Source organism: Salmo trutta, chromosome 4 (genome assembly GCF_901001165.1).
Source record: "Salmo trutta chromosome 4, fSalTru1.1, whole genome shotgun sequence".
In the NCBI taxonomy this organism is placed as follows: domain Eukaryota; kingdom Metazoa; phylum Chordata; class Actinopteri; order Salmoniformes; family Salmonidae; genus Salmo; species Salmo trutta.
Window position 1 is genome coordinate 59,321,623 of NC_042960.1, and position 17,948 is coordinate 59,339,570.

General features: G+C 44.0%; 1 protein-coding gene across 1 annotated transcript in view; it reads right to left on the reverse strand.

Annotated features, from left to right (window-relative positions):
* Nucleotides 1–17,948, reverse strand: part of grm8b (glutamate receptor, metabotropic 8b) — a 212,374-nt gene that overhangs the window by 43,503 nt on the left and 150,923 nt on the right. Inside the window, exons 4-6 of the mRNA XM_029751551.1 lie at nucleotides 9,064–9,199; nucleotides 8,097–8,251; nucleotides 7,801–7,938 (exon numbers count right to left, since the gene is read on the reverse strand). Of these exons, the coding sequence (XP_029607411.1) occupies nucleotides 7,801–7,938; nucleotides 8,097–8,251; nucleotides 9,064–9,199 (429 nt within the window). The remainder of the gene's footprint in view (nucleotides 1–7,800; nucleotides 7,939–8,096; nucleotides 8,252–9,063; nucleotides 9,200–17,948) is intronic.

Sequence of the window (17,948 nt, forward strand, 5' to 3'; positions counted from 1 at the left end):
AAAACGGTTATGTTTTCCAGAGATACACAACATCCTGAAATATATGTATATATCTTTGTTAGAAAGAATACTATACTTCCCTTGACGTACTGGTGATGAATGTAAAAAAGGGCTCAATATACCCCACTTTCCCCCACCATAAATACTATATTGAATAGACTATAAATAACTAATAAAAGCTTCTCATCTAAACCATATTCCACATAGCATATTCCACACACTTGATTAATGCAATGATTGACAAATGTGTGGATACTTGAAAAGCATTTCATTTACAATTTGGCTAACAGAGCAAAAATTCTGTCTACTGGTATTAAGGTAATTCTTGCAGGGACATGTGGTGTGGGAGAGCAATTATCTTTACACTACACCACTCTGGAGGTTTGCATCTAGATCTGTCTCTTTACACTACACAAGTATCTTTCTTGGACCTAATTTGTGTCATCAAAGTAGTGCAGTGTAAAAAGGCCAAAAGAAAAGGAAATCAATAGGACCTAAAAGGTTTACCCCTAACTTACTGTGATTTATAGACCAAATGGGGTGTTTACCCCTAACTTACTGTGATTTATAGACCAAATGGGGTGTTTACCCCTAACTTACTGTGATTCATAGACCAAATGGGGTGTTTACCCCTAACTTACTGTGATTTATAGACCAAATGGGGTGTTTACCCCTAACGTACTGTGATTCATAGACCAAATGGGGTGTTTACCCCTAACTTACTGTGATTCATAGACCAAATGGGGTGTTTACCCCTAACTTACTGTGATTTATAGGCCAAATGGGGTGTTTACCCCTAACTTACTGTGATTTATAGACCAAATGGGGTTTTTACCCCTAACTTACTGTGATTCATAGACCAAATGGGGTGTTTACCCCTAACTTACTGTGATTTATAGACCAAATGGGGTGTTTACCCCTAACTTACTGTGATTTATAGACCAAATGGGGTGTTTCCCCTAACTTACTGTGATTCATAGACCAAATGGGGTGTTTACCCCTAACTTACTGTGATGTATAGACCAAATGGGGTGTTTACCCCTAACTTACTGTGATTTATATTTAATTTTATTCTAAAATTGATTAAATAATTTCCCCCCCTCATCAATCTACACACAATAACCCTATGCAATGTTACATTTACATAAGGATTCAGACCCTTTACTCAGTACTTTGTTGAAGCACCTTTGGCAGCGATTGCAGCCTCGAGTCTTCTTGGGTATGACGTTACAAGCTTGGGACACCTGTATTTGTGGAGTTTCTCCAATTCTTCTCTGCAGATCCTCTCAAGCTCTGTCAAGTTGGATGGGGAGCGTCGCTTCACAGGTATTATCAGGTCTCTCCAGAGATGTTTGATTGGGTTCAAGTCCAGGCTCTGGCTGGGCCACTCAAAGACATTTAGAGACTTGTCCCGAAGCCACTCCTGCGTTGTCTTGGCTGTGTGCTTAGGGTCGTTGTCTGTTGGAAGGTGAAACTTCACCCCAGTATGAGGTATTCAAGGATCTTTGCTCTGTTTATCTTTCCCTCCGTGCCATTGAAAAACATCCCCACAGCATGATGCTGCCATCGCCATGCTTCACCGTAGGGATGGTATTGACCAGGTGATGTGCGGTGCCTGGTTTCCTCCAGACGTGATGCTTGGCATTCAGGAAAAGAGTTCAATCTTGGTTTCATCAGAGCAGAGAATATTATTTCTCATGGTCTGAGAGTCCTTTAGGTGCCTTTTGGCAAACTCCAAGCGGGCTGTCATGTGCCTTTTACTGAGAAGTGGTTTCCGTCTCGCCACTCAACCATAAAAGCCTGATTGGTGGAGTGATTCAGAGATGGTTGTCCTTCTGGAATGTTCGTCCATCCCCACAGATGAACTCTGGAGCTCTGTCAGAGTGACCATCGGATTCTTGGTCGCTTCCCTGACCAAGGCCCTTCTACCCCGATTGCTCAGTTTGGCCGGGCGGCCAGCTCTAGGAAGAGTCTTGGTGGTTCCAATCTTCTTCCATTTAAGAATGATGGAGGCCACTGTGTTCTTGGGGACCTTCAATGCTGCAGACAATTGTTGGTACCCTTCCCCAGATCTGTGCCTCGACACAGTCCTGTCTCGGAGCTCTACAGACAATTCCTTCGACCTCATGGCTTGGTTTTTGCTCGGACATGCACTGAAAAACTGTGAGACCTTATATAGACAGGTATTTGCCTTTCCAAATCATGTCCAATCAATTGAATTTACCACAGGTGGACTCCAAACAAGTTGTAGAAACATATCAAGGATCATCAATGGAAACAGGAAGCACCTGTTCAATTTTGAGTTTCAGAAAAAGTGTCTGAATACTTATGTAAATGATTGATTTCTGTTTTTTCTTTTTAACACATTGACTAACATTTCTAAAAATGTCACGTCCTGACCAGTAAAGGGGTTATTTGTTATTTGAGTTTGGTCAGGACGTGGCAGGGGGTATTTGTTTTATATGGTTCGGGGTGGTTGTGTATGTAGAGGGGTGTTAGATTTATGTATCCCGGGGTTTTTGGTTATTGTTCTATGTTAGTTTATTTCTATGTTCTGTTTAGTCGTTTGTATTTCTATGTTTTGCTAATTGGTTTTGGGGCCTTCAGTTGGAGGCAGCTGTCTATCGTTGCCTCTGATTGAAGGTCCTATAATTAGGAGTATGTTTGTTTTGGGGTTTGTGGGAGATTGTTTCTTGTATTGCTGTGTGTTGCCAACAAGACTGTTTTGTCGTCCGTTTATCGTTTTTTCGTGTTTGTTTTGGATTTATAAAAATGAGCATTCACGTACCCGCTGCGCCTTGGTCCATCTATTATGACGACCGTGACAAAAAACATGTTTTCGCTTTGTCATTATGGGGTATTGTGTGTAGATTGATGAGGAACATTTTTTATTTAATACATTTTAGAAGAAGGCTGTAACTAAATGTGGGAAAAGGGGTCTGAATACTTTCCGAATGCACTCGATGCGAATTCATTTTTGATTCCCTCTCCTCCACTACAAAAGATAAGTGCCCACAGAGTATTCAATGTCATCATCACTGCAAGATACTGTCAAACTGAGTAAAAGAGGTACTAAATTATGAGCAACAGCAATTACCATCTAACAGTGCACTTAACACACCTGACCTACTTGACACACACACTTTCACGGAACAAAACAACTTATTTTTGCCTGAAGTGACCCATTAGTTCTGCATTATATCACATTGCAGCGGATTGTATACCACCTTTTAGAGCATAAGTGTGTGTTGATTCCGAAAGTCCTTTGTTGTGACTTCTCATTTCCCACTGGAGAACAGCTCTTTTACAGGGACTTCTATGGCTTCTGTTCTGTATTTGTTGCCTCGAGGCAGGAGAAACTATACAGCTGTTACACAAGTGCTATTAAGTGTGTGTTCGTGACTGAACATTCTGCCTCAGGGTATCTGTTTCTCTGGCGTTTCCCGGTGGCCAATAGAAGTTGGCTGGAAGTGGGTGGCGGCTAGGCGGGTGGCCCAACTTAATAGTGTAGGGAAAACACTCCATGGTTAACTGCATAAGAAGCAAGTGGGTACATCTGTGGTTGTGTAATGGCACTTTACACTACAGGATGGTTAAACTTTGAAGCTCATTTATGCTTGATCCAGCATTGCAGTCCGGAAGCTCGATACAGAGGGTGTGATGCAATTGCGGAGCCTCCGGAGGCTTGCGGAGGCCAAATCAACTCCCAAATTTTGCAACAATGCGGAGGGCTCCGTAGAGCTCCACAATGACACGATTGGTTGACGGTAGGTGGAGGTGGGAGGTCCTGTATAAACACAAACTCACTTCCTTGACAACTTCCTTCATAACAGCTCTGTTCTGCTCTGCGAAGCGCAAGAAGGATGAATGCTCTGACTTCTGTGGAGGCCGCATCGCAGTAAATGCTGTACGACCACTGCAGACACAATTCGGCTTTAAGCCTCACATAGGATTTAATGACAGAAGAGAGCAAAGCAGTAACGCAATGTTAAATTAAACATCATTGACATTTCACAGGATATCTGATGTTTATGCCTGAGAGAACTGGTGCTTACATTTCACTGTTTCCTGTCTGCTCCGACTGTATGTAGTATGTGGTGACACACAGGTCTGTACACACGCATACTATCATTTTCTTGTAGTACATAGACAATCCAACAAACATAAATAATAAAATAACATTTTATTGGTCATATTCTGTACAGTGTTTAGCAGATGTTATTGCGGCTGTAGCAAAATGCTTGTAAAAAACAATTGAAAATAATAAACAATTCTGGGCTAATAATATAAGAAATAATACATAAAAAAATACTGCAACGTTTCCTACGAGCTAGAAGCACAGCAGCCCTCTCTGTCGGAGCCATTACACATACTTACACATACTTACGACACAAATCCAACACAACACATCACTGAGTAACTGCCTCCTTATTTTCAAGCAGGGTGGTGGCTGCATCATGGTATTGGTATGCTTGACATCGGCAAAGACTGGGGAGTTTTTCAGGATGAAAAGAAAAGGGATGTAGCTAAGCAAAGGCAAGAAAAACACCTGATACTGAGAGTGGAATTCACCTTTCAGCAGGACAATAACCGACAACACAAAGACAAATCTACACTGGAGTTGCTTACCCAGAAGACAGTGAATGTTCCTGAGTGGCAGAGTTACAGCTTTGACTTAAATCTGCTTGAAAATCTAATCCAAGACCTGAAAATGTCTGTCTATCCATTATCCCCAACACCTTTTTTATATTATTTTTTATTTCACCTTTATTTGACTAGGCAAGTCAGTTTAAGAACAAATTCTTATTTACAATGATAGCCTACCCCAGCCACACCCTCCCCAAACCCGGACGACGCTGGGCCAATTGTGCACCGCCCTATGGTACTCCCGATCACGGCCTGTTGTGATACAGCCCAGGATCGAACCCGGGTCTGCAGTGATGCCTCTAGCACTGCAATGCAGTGCCTTAGACCGCTGCGTCACTCCGTCCCCACCTTGAAAAGAATAATGCACAATCCAGGTGTGCAAAACTCTTAGAGACTTACTCAAGAAGACTCACAGCTGTAATCGCTGCCAAAGGTGTTTCTAACATGTATTTACTCAGGGAGTTGAATGCTTATCTAAGCAAGGAATATTACTGTTTTATTTTTCATTAATCTAAAAAAATTCTAAATATCTTCCATTACAGAGTATTTTGTGAAAATCGTTGACAAACAATGATAATTAAATCCATTTGAATCCCATTTTGTAACACAATAAAATGTGAAGAAATCTAAGGGTAGGATCTCTATAGACCCTGTATATGTCCACAAACACCTGGTTTTAATCACATGAACACGACATGCATTCTCTAGTATGTCAGCATTTCTTTTCTTTGTAGGTTTAAAAGAGGGATGGGGTATTGTGTGATAAACCAAAAAAGAAGTACATACACACACACAGGTGGACGATGACCAGAGGTAGTGCTGATTCAGCCGTTTGTCTTGTTGCATGATTACTCTGCTCCAGATCAAAGATGCAGCTCCTCTCCTCACCAAAACTCAATCACCAGTTGCTAATAAAATCAATTGATGCTGCTACCCTCACTCTCGCACATGGGAAAGAATAGAGCAAAAAAGCCTGGAGTGCTTCTGACAGGGGTAAACGGCTTTCAGACCGTCTACCTTGCTCAGGCAAAATGACATGAGCTTCATAATGGAGGGGGATACTGTACGATACAGGGCGTATTTTTGGAAAGCTGAGATGGTTGTTTTTTTGTTCTTCTTCTCGGCCCTGCTGCTGCCTGGCTACTCTCACCTTGCATTTCCCAAATCCTGTTTGGTGTGTCTGACATGTTCCAAAGGATTTGTCCCAAAGTGCCTGTGCTCCAGAAAACTCCTCAAAATCATCAAGGATTACATTTTTTCGCCCCCACACAGTGGGGACATTGTAGTCAGCACAATGCAGCTCTCAGCAGACAAGCGCTGTACGTGCTAAGCTATGTGATGTGGAATTCACTTTGGAACAACCCTCGGGCTGATCTGGCTGTCTCCTTCAGTCGGCTTAAGTGCGACGACTTTTTATAATTTCCCTCCACACCAAAGTTAGTGTGTGATGCTTTCGCTGGATCACTACGTATCTGCTTTGTTACGTGACAGAATGTGCTGCGTTTTTTGTCACGCTGTCATGATTTGATGCCTCCCCTTTAAAAAATCTGATAATAATCAGTCAATCTGGCTGTGTGTTGTTGAATCTATCGGCACTGGAGCGTTGTGTGCATCCTACTGCAGATAAAGAGTAGAGAGAGAGAGAGAGAGAGGGAGGAAGAGAGAGTGAGAGAGAGGGAGGGGAGGGAGGGAGGGAGGGAGGGAGGGAGGGAGGGAGGGAGAGAGAGAGAGAGAGAGGGAGGAAGAGAGAGTGAGAGAGAGGGAGGGAGGGAGGGAGAGGGTGAGGGATCGAGAGAGAGAGAGGGAGGGAGAGGGAGAGAGAGAGAGAGAGGGAAAGAGGGAGGGAGAGAGAGAGAGAGAGAGAGAGGGAGGGGAGAGGGAGAGAGGGAGGGAGGGGGAGAGAGAGAGAGAGGAGAGAGAGAGGAGAGAGAGAGAGGGAGGGAGAGGAGAGGAGAGAGAGAGAGAGAGGGAGAGAGAGAGGAGAGAGAGGAGGGGAGGAGAGGGAGAGAGGGAGGGAGGGAGAGAGAGAGGAGAGCGAGAGAGAGAGAGGAGAGAGAGAGAGAGGAGAGAGAGAGAGAGAGGGAGGAGACAAAGGAGCGACGCACGGAGACGACAGCACCATAATTATTCTCATTACTTCAAGTCACCGTGTCAGAACAATAAGCGTTGTCTGGGATACGGGCTAGGGACAGCCGTCTGTCTCAGCATACCCCCCGACACAAACAGAGTTTTTGGGGCGAGAAAAATCTCAAAGGCAGCCACATTAATACACTCACATCCAACATACAAAACCAAATGCACACACTTACTAAAAAACAATTGCACAGGCGCATGAACAGCGTTTTATCACTGAAAATGTTATTATTACAAATGATCATGCATTCAACACAACGTACATAAAGTCTTCCTACACACACGCGTGCACACACACACACACACACACACACACACACACAGAGCGTGTGGATCCTTTGTCTCCAGATGTCTTCAACACAAACACATGACATCCACATCTTCTGTCATACAGCATGTCTGTAATATGGTTGTTTCTGCTTCAGGCACTTACATCAGAAGAGTGACACATACGGTTTCCCATTTCAAACTACAGCACACCCTTTTCCCCACATATTCCCCTAGATACTGAATGTGGCGTTCCAGTGGGATGAAATGACATTGCTATAACTGGAGGTATGAGTCAGCCTAGACTTGGTGCAGGGGGCTGAGATAATCAAAGTAAATTGTAATAGGTCATAGGACCATTAACCTTAATAATCCGTACGCACGTAACAGAATCAGCAACTGCAGAATTCACAACAGCACGACACTCCCTCCACCTCCCACCAACATCCATCACCTCTTGCCTATCAAAAGCATGGCATTGATTGGCTGGGGGGGGGGGGGCGAGGTAATCCACACTAGCAGGGTTAGGGTCTGTGGAGAATAAGGATGCAGATACTCCACAGCAGCAGACTCTCTGGCTGCCCGAGGGCATGTCCTCTTGTGTACCTCAATGACATTCCCTCTTGTGTGGAAATGGCAGCCAAGGTTAGGGTTGTTTCCGTTATCACGTATTTTCAGTGAACACTTTTCCAGTTATGCCCTCCTCCCCCCAAACACCCACAGTCCCAGTACATAAGATAGAACATGCTGTACCTGTGCATTTCTTGGGGCTCCCAGGTCGCTTGCCATGCATCCCTAACTTGCACACAAAGTTTTCTTCCCAGAATTCAGCGAACCACACGTTCCTCCTGTTGTTGGAGAGGGAACGGCTCCGGAAGTAACGGTCGAAGGCTGGGATAAGGACAATATAAACGTATTTCACCTTCAGGTTAAAGCCACACTTCATAACACATCATGGTTGTACATCTCACAGTGCTAGAAACACATCCATTATGTCCCATTGTTTGCTGGGCACGGTCAGCGAGGCTCAGTCTCCCCTGATCTCTCACCGTCTATGGAGGCTCTCTTTGGGAGGATGGTGACGGCCCCCTCTGCCACTCTCTCCTGCTGGACCACAGGGGAGATCTTGGAGCCCCAGCTGTCTGAGCCCACCCACAGGAAGTGACCCGTCTGGTTGTTGCGTTTGGCCGCGTCCAGGATACGGCTGTGTGAAAAAGAAAAAGAAAGTTGTTACATTTCGATTCAGTGAATTTCGAATTCACTTACTGTATGGATTTGACCCCAACTGCAGCATCATCCAATCTGAGATACATTTCCAATATCTCCAATGATCTATCTAAGCTTGCAAGCCTGATGGCTTCCATATTACTATTTAAAGAAATGGGTAAATGTGAAACAAAGCCATATTCAAGTTTTGATTCCTGCAAAGTCACCCTCTCCCAAAGTTCTCAACTCCTCTTGAGTTCCACCTCAGGGAGATCCGGCCAAATATAACAAAACTAGGAAAGCTGTGTGGTTCTAGCTAGTCCTCAGGATTTTGGGAAACTGAGTTTACTTATTACCCTCTGGTGCATGGGGGATTGAGTTGTTTCCCTCCCTCGGGTTGCAGGTGTTCAGGTGAGAGGTACGGGGAAAATGCTTTCATTCCAGTTCTAATATTCAACTGTGCAGATTACCATCACCGGCTAATTCAATCTTAATCAGATAAAGTCGAGATAACCTCTGAGTCCTATGCGCTGAAAGGAACAGCAATGCAAGGCACTGCACCACATAGACAAGGCCCTTTTACCAAGTGTCCTGGAGTTAATCGAAACATTGTTATCTCAATCCACAGTGAGGAGTTTGTGGATTAACTGATGGAGGATAAACCCTCTGTACTTGACTCAATGGTGCCTAGAGTGTACTGACTAAAGGAGAACGTGTGTGTATGTGTTTGTGTGTGTGTGTGTGTGTGCGAGTGGGTGTGTGTGTGTGTGCGAGTGGGTGTGTTTGTGTGAGAGAGACAGAGACACTCACCGAATGTCGTCCTCATTGGCAAACATGATGACGGCTCGGGCGTTGGAGGTCTCTAGCAGTCGCAGGATGAGCTTGTCAAACTCACCCGGCATTGGCTCCCTGGGGATCTTCAGAGACTGGGCAATGCACACGCCACCTGTGGGGAGAGGAAGAAGAGGATAGAGAGAGGGGGGGTGAAGGAGAGAAAGAAGTGGAATGGAGTGGACAGGGGAGGGGAAAGGAGTGAGAGAAGAGGAGAAATAGAGGGAGGGATGAGAGAGAAGGGGAGTGTAGGCGTAGAGGGGGAATGGTGGAGGAAAATAGAAGGGGGAAGGTAGAGTGATGGAGAGAGGGTTGGAGAGAGAGAAGTGGAGGGCTTGCAAGAGAGGCAATGAGAAGAGATATATGAGTGAGGAAAGGGTGGGAGAGAGAGGAATGGAGGGGTGGAGACATGTTGGGGCGAGAGAGAGAAAGAAGTGAAGAGGTGGAGATGTGAAAGTGTTGAGTAGAGCGAGATAGAGAGACAGAGAGAGCAAAGGAGAGTGAATATGAGAGAGAGAAATAGAGAGGGAGATAGAGAGACAGAGAGAGCAAAGGAGAGTGAATATGAGAGAGAGAAATAGAGAGGGAGAGAGAGAGACAGAGAGAGCAAAGGAGAGTGAATATGAGAGAGAGAAATAGAGAGGGAGAGAGAGAGAGCGAGAGAGAGAGAGAAGGGAAGGTGAGAATGAGAGGGTTAGTAGAGGGGGATAGCAAATGAAAGAGAAGAGAAGATGAGAACGTAAAAAGGTGAAGGAGAGAGAAGAGATAGAGTTGAGGAGGAGAGAGGAAAGAAAAAGAGACAGGGATAGAGAGTGCAGGGTCATGGCAAAGATAACATGTATATAGAGATGGAAGAAAAGAGGGGGGAGAGAACAAGTATATAGAGATGGAAGAAGGAAGGGAGGGAGAAAGAACATGTGTAGAGAGATGGAACAAGGAAGGGAGGGAGAGAGAACAGGTATATAGAGATGGAGGAAGAGAGGGGGAGAGAGAACAGGTATAGAGAGATGGAACAAGGAAGGGAGGGAGAGAGAACAGGTATATAGAGATGGAGGAAGAGAGGGGGAGAGAGAACAGGTATATAGAGATGGAGGAAGAGAGGGGGGAGAGAGAACAGGTGCAGAGAGATGGAAGAAGAGAGGGGTAGAGAGAACAGGTATATAGAGATGGATAATACAGTATGTCAGGGACCTAAAGCCAGGTGGTACCATCTCTTATGGTTTGAAACTTAACGCAGTTTTCTAACTAGAGAGGATGGGTGGGTGGATTCATTTCTTAGCTTGATGTTTTTGCAAAATTTGGAAGTTCTCAGGTGTTGTTGACTCCCTGCTTAAAACAGCGGACACACATACACGTGTGCCATCCTTCTTCCAAAACCTCTGCCAGATGTGGCGAATTCATCACAGGGAATTTAAATAAACAGCACTTGATAAGGCATGTCGGCGCGTCGACAGAAGCGCTCCTCCATCTTTAATGAGGTCCATAATAACCTTCCATCATTTTCAGACTGCTTTAATATATCATTAGGCGCTCTGCTCTGACTTAAGCGATGATCTCTCCTCGAAATCCAATCTCTCCTTGTTACAGTCCATTTAATGACCATCTGCACCTGTACCATCTCTTTGTGTCTCTTTCAGCTCCATCAGGGGAGCCATCTCACCACATTTGTACTGTCCCAAACAAAACTAGTTATTATCTCCTCTATTCATACCCTTTCAAGGGTAATGGCCAATCTGCTCCCCCTGGTGTTCCCAACCTCCAAATTGTTATGCTTAGTTGTTGTCATCTCTGTCAACGTTGTGTAATTGAGGGAGTTTGGGACGTGTTGGTGCGTGTCGCTTCTCTGAGGGGCGCCATGATGGGATGTTGTCTGAGGGGAATATCTTAATGAAATAGAACATCAAATGGAATATGACATAATCTGGTAACACTTCTGGTTAAATATATGACCCAATGTTTTGTCGGAGGGTAAACAAAGTTTAGAGCTATCTATTTCATGATTTAATGTGACCTTCTACACTCCACCAGCCACTTCATGTAGAGGGAACAGTGCACACACAAACTCTAATCTATCGTTATCTCCTAGGACAGTGTTTCCTAATTACGCCAGTACCCCCAACAACACACATTTGTGTTGTAGCCCCGGACAAAACTATACCTGATTCATATTGTGTAATTCAGGGAAGCCCTAATGAGTTGAATCAGATGAGTTTGTCTGGGGTTAAGACTAAAAGGTGTGCTGTTGGGGGTACTGGAGGACTGGAGTTGGGAAAGCCTGCCCTACAAGGGCTGTCAGGAAACACCTTTCACCATGGATTTAAGAAACCTCTCAGCTCTGTTGACAATCCTGCTATCTAGCTATTAAAGTTCAAACAGCAGTGAATGCCCCAATTACAGTGCTCAGAGAACTCCCCAGTTACAGTGCTCAGAGAACTCCCCAGTTACAGTGCTCAGAGAACTCCCCAGCTACAGTGCTCAGAGAACTCCCCAGTTACAGTGCTCAGAGAACTCCCCAGTTACAGTGCTCAGAGAACTCCCCAGCTACAGTGCTCAGTGAACTCCCCAGTTACAGTGCTCAGAGAACTCCCCAGTTACAGTGCTTAGAGAACTCCCCAGTTACAGTGCTCAGAGAACTCCCCAGTTACAGTGCTCAGAGAACTCCCCAGTTACAGTGCTCAGAGAACTCCCCAGTTACAGTGCTCAGAGAACTCCCCAGTTACAGTGCTCAGAGAACTCCCCAGTTACAGTGCTCAGAGAACTCCCCAGTTACAGTGCTCAGAGAACTCCCCAGTTACAGTGCTCAGAGAACTCCCCAGTTACAGTGCTCAGAGAACTCCCCAGCTACAGTGCTCAGTGAACTCCCCAGTTACAGTGCTCAGAGAACTCCCCAGTTACAGTGCTTAGAGAACTCCCCAGTTACAGTGCTCAGAGAACTCCCCAGTTACAGTGCTCAGAGAACTCCCCAGTTACAGTGCTTAGAGAACTCCCCAGTTACAGTGCTCAGAGAACTCCCCAGTTACAGTGCTCAGAGAACTCCCCAGTTACAGTGCTCAGAGAACTCCCCAGTTACAGTGCTCAGAGAACTCCCCAGTTACAGTGCTCAGAGAACTCCCCAGTTACAGTGCTTAGAGAACTCCCCAGTTACAGTGCTCAGAGATGATCGTCATCAAAATCAATTCAAAGGCTTTGCACCTGTTAATATGACACTCCATTTATATTATCGTTAATTTGCAGACACTCTTATCCAGAGTGACTTACAGTAGTGAGTGCATACATTTTCATATTTGTTCGTACTGGTCCCCTGTGAGAATCAAACCCACAACCCTGGCGTTGCAAGTGCCATGCTCAACCAACGGTACCACTTTTTTCAACAGAATCGGCAGAATGAATACACCCATGATCGCACGCAAACACAGTTTGTACACTGTATACAATCCTCTATGAATGTATATCAGTGGAGGCTCCTAAGAGGAGGAAGGGGAGGACCATCCTCCTGTTAGGTTCTAAATATCAGAGTAAGAACTCGACGGACACTATGAAAACTTAAACCAAGTTTATTCATCCAAAGGATGAAACAGCTGAACAGACAAAAACACATTTCCAATAGTGGTGGTAAATATACTCCGATTTGGGGTAGAATCTCCTCCTTCTCTCTAAACACTACATCTCTGTTTCTAGGCAGGAAATTAAGTCACACGGGCAATAAACTGTTCCTTCTCCCTTAACGTGACCTGACCTGACATCGGCCCCCTTCATCACTAAACCACGGCTCCCCACCCTTATCAGTGCCTGCTAACATGTGATCGTTTTCCCTGCACTCAGCACATTCCAAGCTTAATTGCCTCCACCATATACATTCCTTCTACAGATATCATTAACTTATGGTGTACACCCTTGACTATGGCACCCCTCATACTTCTATTATAACTAATGATTAATAATATTAAAAGTTTAGAAAAATCCGAACCATCACTCATCAGTGAATTTCATAAAAAGAAAAACATTGAAACATTAAAAAAGTTATCCTTTGGCCTTCCGAGTGGCGCAGCTGTCTAAGGCACTGCATCGCACTGCTCATCGCTCTCTAGCGACTCCTTGTGGTAGGTTGGGCGCCTGCAGGCTGACCTCAGTCGTCAGGTGAATGGTGTTTCCTCTGACACATTGATGTTAAGAAATGCAGTTTGGAGGGTCATGTTTCGGAGGACGCATGACTCAACCTTCACCTCCCGAGCCTGTTGGGAAGTTTCAGCAATGAGACAAGATCGAAAAAGGGGGTAAAATACACAAACAAACAAATATGTATCCTTTTTAGATACTAAATACTAAATATATTTACGCCACCAAATAATTGATTAAAACACACTGTTTTGTAATGAAGGTCTACAGTAGCCTCAACAGCACTCTGTTGGGTAGCACCATGTTGTACATCTAGTTTCCGTCCTCCTTTGGGTACCGTAATTTGAGTGCTATTGAGTGCACCTGAATATAAGCCGCACCCACTGAATTTAAAAAAAAATATTATTTTGAACATAAATAAGCCGCACATGTCTATAAGCCGCAGGTGCCTACCGGTACATTGAAACAAATGAACTTTACACAGGCTTTAACGAAACACGGCTTGTAACAAAAATAAATAGGCTTTAACGAAACATGGCTTGTAACAAAAATATATATATTAGCAGTAAGCTTTAGTTGTCTTTTTGCACTGAGTCAATTCCTAACGCTGCTGTTTCCAACGTCTTATCATCAACTCATTAAGACCAAGCTCCCGTGCAGCAGCTCTATTTCCTTTTCCAACAGCCAGATCAATCGCCTTCAACTTGAAAGCTGCATCATATGGATTTCTCCGTGTCTTTGCCATGATGAGGGTGACAAAATGACTACCGTAATCAGAATGATGGGAAGTTTGAGAGCGCTCGATTTAATCTAAACAGTAAACAAAAAAGTTGTTTGACCTTAACCCGTTCGGCAATTTCATTGGTCTAATGAAAGCTTCATGCCGCCAAAAAACTGAGCACGTCACAGAATGTGTTTTTTTGAAGAAAAAAAAATTGAAAGCGCGAAAAATCCATATTTTAGCCGCGTCATTGTTTAAGCCGTGAGGTTCAAAGCGTGGGAAAAAAGTTGCGGCTTATAGTCCGGAAATTACGGTACATTGACTTCAATACAAAACCTAGGAGGCTCATGGTTCTCAACTCCTTCTATAAACTTACACAGTAATTATGACAACTTCCGGAGGATGTCCTCAATCAGAGCTCTTGCAGCATGAACTGACATGTTGCACACTCAAAGAAGCAAGAGAAAGAGAGAGCTATATTTAGTTGTATTATTTTCACTTTCACTTTCACTTAGCTAGTGAACGCAGATAGCTAGTTTGGCCTACTCAAACACCCGGCACAAACAGAGAGGGATGCTATGTTAGCTAGCTGGCAATGGCTATCCAACACTGGAACTCTTCCAAGTCAAGGTAAGCTTTTGGTTCTATTCATTTATTCCCACTGGGGCCCACCGGTGTAACTACTAAACTTCTTTCTGACTGTACACTGTACTGTATGATTGTAGCGGGTTAACTAACACGTTAATTCTAGTAGCTAAGTTGACTATGACGTTAATATGGTGACAACAATGTAGGCTGTGTGTAGAGATTCTTTGGATATGATTTGAAGACTTGGCTTGGAAATGTTGACCCGCCAAACCAAGCTTCTTAACACCTGCACGTTTAACCTGGAAGCCAGACGCACCAATGTGGCGGAGGAAACACCATTCAACTGACGACCGAGTGTAACGGTTCTGTAACGACGGACGCTGGGAGACGAGAAGCAAGTACATGGTGTGGATTTAATAATAAATACACATGAAACAAAACAAGAACAGCGTCTGGATAGGAGGAACATAACAGCATCAATGCTGACTCGGGAATTAAACTGAGGAAGTGACAGATATAGGGGAGGTAATTGAACTGGGTGAATGGAAAATAAATGACAGTCATCCAATATGCTGTAATAGAAATAAGGCCATTCTCATAACAAAGAAATGACCGTCCTCCCTCATCTTAAATGTCACCGGCCGGCACTGAATGATCTGTTCAATGATACATCCCATTTGTCCAAGTATCTATCTTGCAGGGTGGGAGTGTCATCTGTGTGTGCACAACCAATAATTCAGAAATCTAGTCAAATTCCCAATTTGATTCATTGTCCTCTAATGAATGGACAGAACCCCCATGGCACTACATAGTAATTAAACCACTAAATGAGCTGCCTCGCTCAGAGCTGCAAACTGGGGACAGGTCTTATTAAGATGAGACTGATTAATATGCTCCATTTTTATTATGCAATCATTGGTCATAAATGACTTACATCACCTGTTGTGGCCTTGTGAAAACCACATGACGAGGGGGCATTTACAGGTGATTGCCTCTAATGATGGTGTGAAAAATGAAGAGTCGGAGTGCACTGGCTGTGTGTTGAAGACAGTCCAATTCTCACTGTGTAATACCATCTCTTTTGTAAGCTGCCTCTCCTTCCTATTAAATATTAACAAAGGCTGCTGAGGTTGGCGGTTGCAGGGGATATCAGGGGATATTACAGTACCCAGGCACTGCAACAATCAGTACTCATTGCAGCCAGTTGGGATTTGATGCTGGAGTATCAAATTATACAGGAGAGAGTGGCAATATCAAGCCAGACAGGGATTGCATGTGTCAGTATCCTATGTTCAGCTAACAGGTCGGTTCTGGAAGGAATAAGGCACACCATGCCCATGTTACAGCGCTAATAATGATAAAGCTTCGAAAATCAACCAATTTCCACACTGTTGTTGCTCATTCGGGGAAAAGTGGTTTGCAGCACTAAGTGCAGGGAACATCATTCTTCTGGTGGTATGAAATTGACATTCCCTCATGTAACACGACTATTTATATTCTGCTTGTTGATACTTCCTCACAAAACAACACTGGTGTCAGATGTGTTATTTTTTAATTGGATCAAATTAATTATGTCGGAATTATCGGTTAGAGTGGAAAGGCGTTGCGCTGATACTTCCTACGACACCTCTAGAAATGGTTAACAACAGAAAACCTTCAGTTGATGACTCTAAAACCATGTAACGTATTGACATTCTAGTAGTGACATGCTGGAGTAACAGGTAGGTTGCTGCGATAACAGTGAAAGTTGTTATGTGTTCTCTGTACACCTTTACAATAGTGTCAAAGTGCATATGTAACCAATGTGGAATTAGTTAGTTAGCCGTTTGTGTACTAATATATGTTCCAGAGAAAAACTGAGCCACTGCATGCCTTGTCTTCACACTCAGGTAGCCTAGCGATAAAGAACGTTGAGTCAGTCCCCGAAAAGTTGCTGGTTCGAATCCCCTAGCTGACTAGGTGAAACATCTGTCGATGTGCCCTCGAGCAAGGCACTTAACCCTTAACCCACTTAATCCTTAACCGGTCAAAAGTTTTAGAACACATACTCATTCAAGGGTTTTTATTTATTATTTTTACTATTTTATACATTGTAGAATAATAGTGAAGACAGCAACACTATGAAATAACACATGGAATCATGTTGTATTCATGTAGTAATCATGAAAATATTTTATATTTGAGAATCTTCAAATAGCCACCCTTTCCCTTGATGACAGCTTTGCACACTCTTGGCATTTTCTCAACCAGCTGCACCTGGAATGCTTTTCCAACAGTTTTGAAGGAGTTCCCACATATGCTGAACACTTGTTGGCTGCTTTTCCTTCCCTCTGCGGTCCGACTCATCCCAAACCATCTCAATTTGGTTAAGGTCGTGTCACGTCCTGACCAGTAAGGGGTTATTTGTTATTGTAGTTTGGTCAGGACGTGGCAGGGGAGTGTTTGTTTAGAGTGTTTCGGGGTTTGTTGGGTTATGTGTTATGTAGAGGGGTGTTTGTTTAGAGTGTTCCGGGGTTTTGGGGTTATGTGCTGCTAGGTTAGTGTATTTCTATGTTAGATCTAGGTTGGTTAGTTCTATGTTTAGTTTATTGTGATTGGCCTTCAATTGGAGGCAGCTATTCCTCGTTGCCTCTGATTGAAGGTCCTATGTATAGGGGTGTGTTTGTAATGGGAATTGTGGGTAGTTGTCTCCTGTCTAGAGTCTATGCACCTGATAGGACTGTTAGTGTCGTTTGTTGTCTTGTATACGTGTTTCTTTTGTTTTCCCTTCTTTTAATTAAATAAAGAAGATGAGTATGCACATTCCTGCTGCACCTTGGTCCACTCCTTACGACGCCCGTGACAGGTCGGGGGATTGTGAAGCCCATGTCATCTGATGCAGCATTCCATCACTCTCCTTTTTGGTAAAATAGGCCTTACACTGCCTGGAGGTGTGTTGGGTCATTGTCCTGTTGAAAAATAAATGATAGTCCCACTAAGACCAAACCAGATGGGATGACGTATCGCTGCAGAATACTGTGGTAGCCATGGTGGTTAATTGCGCCTTGAATTCTAAATACATCACAGACAGTGTGACCAGCAAAGCACCCCCACACTATAACACCTCCTCCTCCATGCTTTACAGTATAAAATACACATGCAGAGATCATCTGTTCACCCACACCGCGTGTAACAAAGACACAGCGGTTGGAGCCAGAAATCTCTAATTTGGACTCCAGACCAAAGGACAAATTTCCACCTGTCTAATGTCCATTGCTCGTGTTTCTTGGCCGAAGCAAGTCTCTTCTTCTTATTGGTGTACTTTAGTAGTGGTAAATTTGCAGCAATTCGACCTTGAAAGGCCTGATTCACACAGTCCCCTCTGAACAGTTGATGTTGAGATGTTTCTGTTACTTGAGCTCTGTGATGAGTTCAAGTACTCTACTGAACTTATCCCTTG